Source organism: Homarus americanus, unplaced genomic scaffold, assembly GCF_018991925.1.
Source record: "Homarus americanus isolate GMGI-L3 unplaced genomic scaffold, GMGI_Hamer_2.0 scaffold32583, whole genome shotgun sequence".
NCBI lineage: Eukaryota > Metazoa > Arthropoda > Malacostraca > Decapoda > Nephropidae > Homarus > Homarus americanus.
Window position 1 is genome coordinate 2,043,089 of NW_024713129.1, and position 7,053 is coordinate 2,050,141.

General features: G+C 46.5%; 1 protein-coding gene across 1 annotated transcript; it reads left to right on the plus strand.

Moving 5' to 3' along the window:
- Nucleotides 1–3,939: 3,939 nt before the first annotated feature.
- Nucleotides 3,940–5,363, plus strand: LOC121865903 (probable serine/threonine-protein kinase dyrk1). The gene is made up of 3 exons (XM_042365466.1): nt 3,940–4,060; nt 4,684–4,895; nt 5,133–5,363. The coding sequence occupies exons 1-3, from the start codon at nt 3,940–3,942 to the stop codon at nt 5,361–5,363; spliced, it is 564 nt and encodes a 187-aa protein (XP_042221400.1).
- Nucleotides 5,364–7,053: the final 1,690 nt, after the last annotated feature.

Genomic DNA, 7,053 nt, shown 5'->3' on the forward strand with positions numbered 1-7,053 from the left:
AAAGTTTCTTTCTAGTCTTTCGAGACTGCTCAAGGACAGGAAGGCTCCCTAGAGACAAGATTCTTCTGCTGCTAGAGACAGAATAACACAGAGAGAAAGAAAGCTCTTTCTAAGGACAAGAACTCTTTTTCTGATGGCACAGGAACTCTTACAGAGAGACACAACACTGGGGACAGAACAACACAGGGACAAGGAACAACTTCAGAGGCTGCTGGGGACAGGAACAACACAGAGACACAACACAAGGGACAGGAACAACCTGGGGACAAGGAACAACAGAGAAAGAAACAACACAAGGGACAGGAACAACACAGAGACAGGAACAACACAGAGAGACCTAACCTGGGAGTTTAGGAACAACACAGGGACAGAACAACCTGAGAGAAACAACCTGGGGACAGGAACAACCACAGGGGACAAGGAACAACCTGGAGAGAAACAACCTGGGGACAGGAACAACCTACAGTAACAGGAACAACCTGAGGAAGAGACACAACACAGGGATAGGAATAACACAGGGGACAGGAACAACACAGAGAGAAGCTCTTGAGACACAGGGTGCTCTAGAGACAGAGAACAACACAAGGAGAAGACCTAACACAGGGACAAGACAACACAGGGACAAAGACAACAGAGAAATAACCTGGGGACAGGAACAACACAGTAACCAAGACAACCTGAGACAGAACAACAGAGAGAGACCCCTGACCTGGGACAGGGAACAGCAGGGACAGGAACAACACAGAGAGACCTGGCAGGGACAGGAATAACCTGGGGATGGGGTTTCCTGAGAGAGGACCAACACAGGGGACAGGAACAACACAGAGACAGGAACAACACAGAGAGAGACACCTTACAGGGACAGGAACAACTTGGGGACAGGACAACCCCAGAGAGAAACCTCAAGGGACAGGGAACAACACACAGAGACAGGAACAACACAGATGAAAGAAACAACACAGGGACAGGAATTTTCAACACAGTAACAGAACAACACAGAGAGACTACCTTACAGGGACAGGAACAACACAAGGGACAGAACAACACAGAGAGAAACAACACAGGGACAGAACAACTACAGAACCACAGGAACAACACAGAGAACCTGTACAGGACAGGAACACTGCTTACAGGGACAGGAACAACACAGAGAGAAGAAACAACAGGGACAGGAACAACACAGTAACAGGAACAACCTACAGAGGAAAGCTCTTACAAGGGACAGGAACAACACAGAGACCAAGACAACACAGAGAAAACAACACAGGGACAGGAACAACACAGTAACAGAGATTAGCCTGAGAGAGACCTAGCACAGGGACAAGGGACAACCTGGGGACCTGGGAAACAACCTGAGAGAAGAAATAACCTGGGGACAGGAACAACACACAGAGACAGGAACAACCTGAAAGCTCTTTAGGGACAGAACAACACAGGGACAGGAAGAACCTGGGGAACAGGAACAACCTGAGAGACACAACCTGGGGACAGGAACAACCTACAGAACAGGAACAACACAGAGAGAAGAAGAAAGCTCAACACAGGGGACAGGAAGAACACAGAGACAGGAACAACCTGGAGAAAGAAGCTCTTCTGGGGACAGGAAGAACACAGTATGGGAACAACAAGGGACAGAAGAACACAGAGACAGGAACAACAGGGACAGGGAACAACACAGAGGAAAGGCTCTTACAGGGGACAGGAATAACACAGTAACAGGAACAACCTGGGGACAAAGGAATAACACAGGGGCAGGAACAACACAGAGAGAAAGCTCTTACAGAACCAAGGGTGCTAGAGACAGGGAACAATACAGGGGACAAGAATAACACAGAGAGCTGGGAACAACACATAGACAGGGATCAACACAGAGACAGAACAATACAGGACAAGAATATGCTTACAGGGACAGGAACAACACATAGACAGGATCAACACAGAACAGGAACAACACAGAGAGAGGAATATCACAGGGGACAGAAACAACAGAGATGGGAACAACACAGAGACAGAAACAACACAGGTGGAAGGAACAACTTGCAGAGAAGGAACAACACAGGTACAGGAACAACACAGGAGACAGGAACAAAACACAGAGAAAGGAACAGCACAGATACAGGAACAACACTTACAGAGACAGGGAACAACACAGAGACAGGAACAACACAGAACAGGGACAACACAGAGACAGGAACAATACAGGGACAGGGAATAATAACACAGGGGCAGGGAACAACACATAGACAGGATCAACCTAGAGACAGGAACAATACAGGACAGGGCTCACCCACCAGGGACAGAACAACATGAACAGGATCAACAGAGACAGAACAACACAGGGACAGAACAACACACATGAACGGGATCAGCACAGAGACAGGAACAACACAGAGAGGAGCATCACAGGGACAAGAAACAACACTGAGAGACAAGAATAACACAGAGACAGGAACAACACAGAGACAAGGAATTCTTACAGAGAACATCTGGGGACAAGCTCTTTCTGCAGACAAGGGAACAACCTGGGGAACAGAACAATACAGGAACAGGAACAACAGTAACAGGAATAACAAAGGGACAGAAGAACACAGAGACAGGAACAACACAGGGAACCTAACCTGGGGACAGAGACTGCCCTGGGGACAAGGAACAACCTGGGGGACAGGACCTTCCACAGGGACAAGGCTCACTGGGAACAGGAACAACACAGAGACAGGAACAATACAGGGACAGGAATAACACAGGGACAGAACAACACATGAACAGGATCAACACAGAGACAGGAACACAGGAGACAGTAACAACTTGAGGGACTGGAATAACATGGACAGGAACAACACAGAAAGAAAGAACAACAGATACAGGAACAACACAGAGACAGGAACAACACAGATGGGAACAACCTGAGAACAGGAACAACACAGAGACGAGGAACAACACAGAACAGGACTATCACAGGGGACTGGGGCCAACACATGGACAGGTACAACACAGGGACAGGAACAACACAAGGGACTGGAATAACATGGACTGGGTCTCCATGAACAGGAGAAAAACACATGGGCTTGGGTACAACAGGGACAAGGGTTTCATCTAGGGGACTCCAGGGCTAATACAGGGACAAGACAACATTGTTGATTAAGGAACAACACAGAGAAAGGAACAACATAGAGTCAGGAACAATATAGGAACAGGAACAACAATGAGACAGGAACAACACTGAGACAGGAAAATCACAGGGACAGGAACAACTCTGAGAAAAGAACAACACAGAGAGAGGAACAATAAAGAAACAGGAACAATAATGAGACAGGAACAACACAGAGACAGGAACAACTATGGGACAGGATCCAGCAGAGACAGGATGAGAAGAGGGACAGGAACAACACAGGAGCAGAACAACAGAGACAGGGACAGCAATGAGACCAGGAACAATGCAGACAAGACAACAATGGGACAAGACATCTCTGAGAAAGGAACTCTTCCAGAGAGAGGGAACAACCAGAAGACAACAAGACCTGGGGACAATACCTGGGAACTGACAGGAACAGGAACAACACATGGACAGGAACAACACAGAGACAGGATTAGAAGGGGAGAAGGAACTGCTTGGGGACAGGAACAACAATGGAGACAAGACAACACTGGAACAGAAAGCACAGAGACAGAAAAACACAGAAAGAAAAAGAACACTTACAGGAAGAGGAACCTCCTGGGGACAGAAACAACCACTGAGACAGAATTCCATACAGAGACAGGAGACAACACAGAGACAGGAACAACACAGGAAGAAGCATCTGGGGACCGGCTCTTACAGAGACAGGAACCTTGAGACAGAGACAATACAGGACAAGGAACTTAACCACATAGTCAGGAACAACACAGGGACAGGAATAACCACATGGATGGGAAAAACACATAGACAAGAACAACACAGGGATGGAATGGCACAGAGACAAGAAGACAACACACAGGGACAAGAAAGCTCTTAGAAACCAGGAACAACACAGGGACAAGGAACCTGAGAGACAGGAACAACAGGGACAGAAGACAACATATGGTCCAGGAAAAACTTAGACAAGACAACACAAGAGAAAAGCTCTTGGGGACAGGAACAACATACATTGACGGGAACAACACAGGACAGACCTTACATGAGGTCAGGAAAACACATAAAGACAAGAACAACACAGGGGAGGAAAAAATACAGGGGATGAAGACAACCTACAGAGACAGGAATAACAGGACAGAACAACACAGAGACAGGAACAACACAGGGACAGGAACAACCACAGAGACAAGGGAACAACACAGGACAGGAACCTAGAGACAGAACAACAGGGACAGGAACAACACAGGACAGGAACTCACTTGGGGACAGGAACAACATATGGTCAGGAAAAACACATGGTGGAACAACACATGGACATGGAACATAACCTGAGAGACAGGAATATGCAGGGGACAAGCTCTTTAGAACTAGGAACTCTTCTAGGGACAAGACAACCTAGAACAAGAACTCTTTCTGGGAACGGGAATAACCTGAGACAGGAATAACACAGGGACAGGAACAACACAGAGACAGGAACAACACAGGGACAAGGAACAACACAGAGACAAGATAACAGGGACAGGAACAACACAGAGACAAGATAACACAGGGACAAGGAACTCTTTCCAGAGACAGGAACAACAGGGACAGGAACAACATATGGTCAGAAAAACACATGGACAGGAAAAACAGGGACAGGAACAACAGGGACAGAGATGCTTATGGACAGGAAAAACACAGGGACAGGAACAACACAGAGACAGAAGACACTTACAGGGGACAAGACAACCTGGGACAGGAACAACAGAACCAGGGAAAAACACATAGACAAGGCTCTTACATGGTCAGGGAAAAACACATGGACAGGAAAAACATAGACAGGAACAACAGAGAAAAAGAGACTCTTTCTAGGAGACAAAGGAATTCTTTCTGAGAGACAAGATGTACAAAGCAAAGACACTTACAGGGACAGAGAACAACACAGAACAAGGCTGCCGAAACAAGGAACAACGTGCTGGGAACAACACAGAGACAAGGGCTCAACACAGGGACAGGAACAACACAGGGACAGAACATACAGAACAAGAACAACACAGAACAAGAATATACAGGGACAGGAACAGAGACAGGAACAACACAGGGGAACAGGAACAACAAGGGACAGGAACAACACAGAGACAAGAATAACCTGAGGGACAGGAACAACATGATTCAGGGAAAAGAAAACACAGGGACAGGAACATATGGTCAGGAACAACTGGGGAACAGGAATAACACAGGGATAGGAACAACAGAGACAAGGAACTCTTAACCTGGGGACAAGGAACCACTTACAGTGACGGGAACAACATATAGTCGGAACCTGGGAATAACACAGGGGACAAGGAACAACACAGTGACAGTAACAACACAGTGACAGTAACAACACATGGGACTGGAACAACACAGAAGTTTCAGGAACAACACAGGGGACAGGGGAAAAAACACCAGGACAGGGAACAACATATGGTCAGGAACAACACAGGGGACAGAACAACATGGTCCAGAACAACACAGAGACAGGAATAACACAGGGACCTGGGAACAACACAGAGACAGGAACAACACAGGGACAGGAACAACCTGTGAACCTGCAGGAACCACAGGGACAGGAACAACATATGGTCAGGGAAAAACACATGGACAGGAAAAACACAGGGACAAGAGACAACCTAAAGACAAGACAACAGAGACAAAACAACCATAGTCAGAACAACAGTGACAGTAACAACATGGGACTGGAATAACACATGGACAGGAACAACACATAGACAGGAACAACATAGATCCAGAAAAACACAGGGACAGGAACAACACAGGACAGGGAACAGCAAAAGTGGAATAACACATGGACCAGGAACAACACATAGACAGAAAAAACACATGGACAGGTGCAACACAGGGACAGGAACAACACAGGGGACAGGAACAATACAGAACCAAGAACAATACAGGGGACAGAGACAACATTTGGTCAGAACAACACAGAAAGGAACAACATAAGACAGAACAATATAGGAACAGGAACAACAACAATGAAAGGAACAACAGGACAGGAGAAAATCACAGGGACAAGGAACAACTCTGAAAGACAACAACACAGAGAACAATACAATGCTCGGAACAACAATGAGACAGGAACAACACAGAGACAGGAACAACAATGGGACAGGATCAACACAGAGACAGGATGAGAAGAGGGACAGGAACAACACAGGAGCAGAGACAACTCAGAGACAAGAACAACAATGAGACAGGAACAACACAGAGACAGGAACAATACAGGAACAGGAACAACAATGAGACAGGAACATCTCTGAGAAAGGAACAACACAGAGACAGGAACAACCCTGCAGAAAAGACAACAGACACAAGGAACAATACACAGAACAACCTGGGAACAAGACTGCTGTGGACACAGAACAACCCTGAGACAGAGTTAGAAGGGACAAGAATTTCTTCTGGGACAGGAACAACACATAGACAGGAACAACCCTGGGAGAGGAAAAAATACAGGGACAGGAACAACCTGAGACAGAGATCTTTCCTGGGACCGAGGAACAACACAGAGACAGGAACAACACAGACCCAGGAACAACATATGGTCAGAAAAACACAGGGACAGGAACAACACAGAGACAGGAACAACAAGAGACAGAATAACACATAGATCAGGGAACAACACAGTGACAGTAACAACACAAGGGACTGGAATAACACAGACCAGGAACAACATAGACAGGAACAACACATGGTCCAGGAAAAAAAACACATGGACAGGTACAACCTGGGGACAGGAACAATACAGGGACCAGAACAATACAAGACCAAGGAACAACATTTGGTCAGGAACAATACAAGAAAGAAAGAACTCTTTAGAGACAACAGGAACAATATAGGAACAGGAACAACAATGAGGGTAGAACAACACTGAGACAGGAAAATCCACAGGGACAAGAACA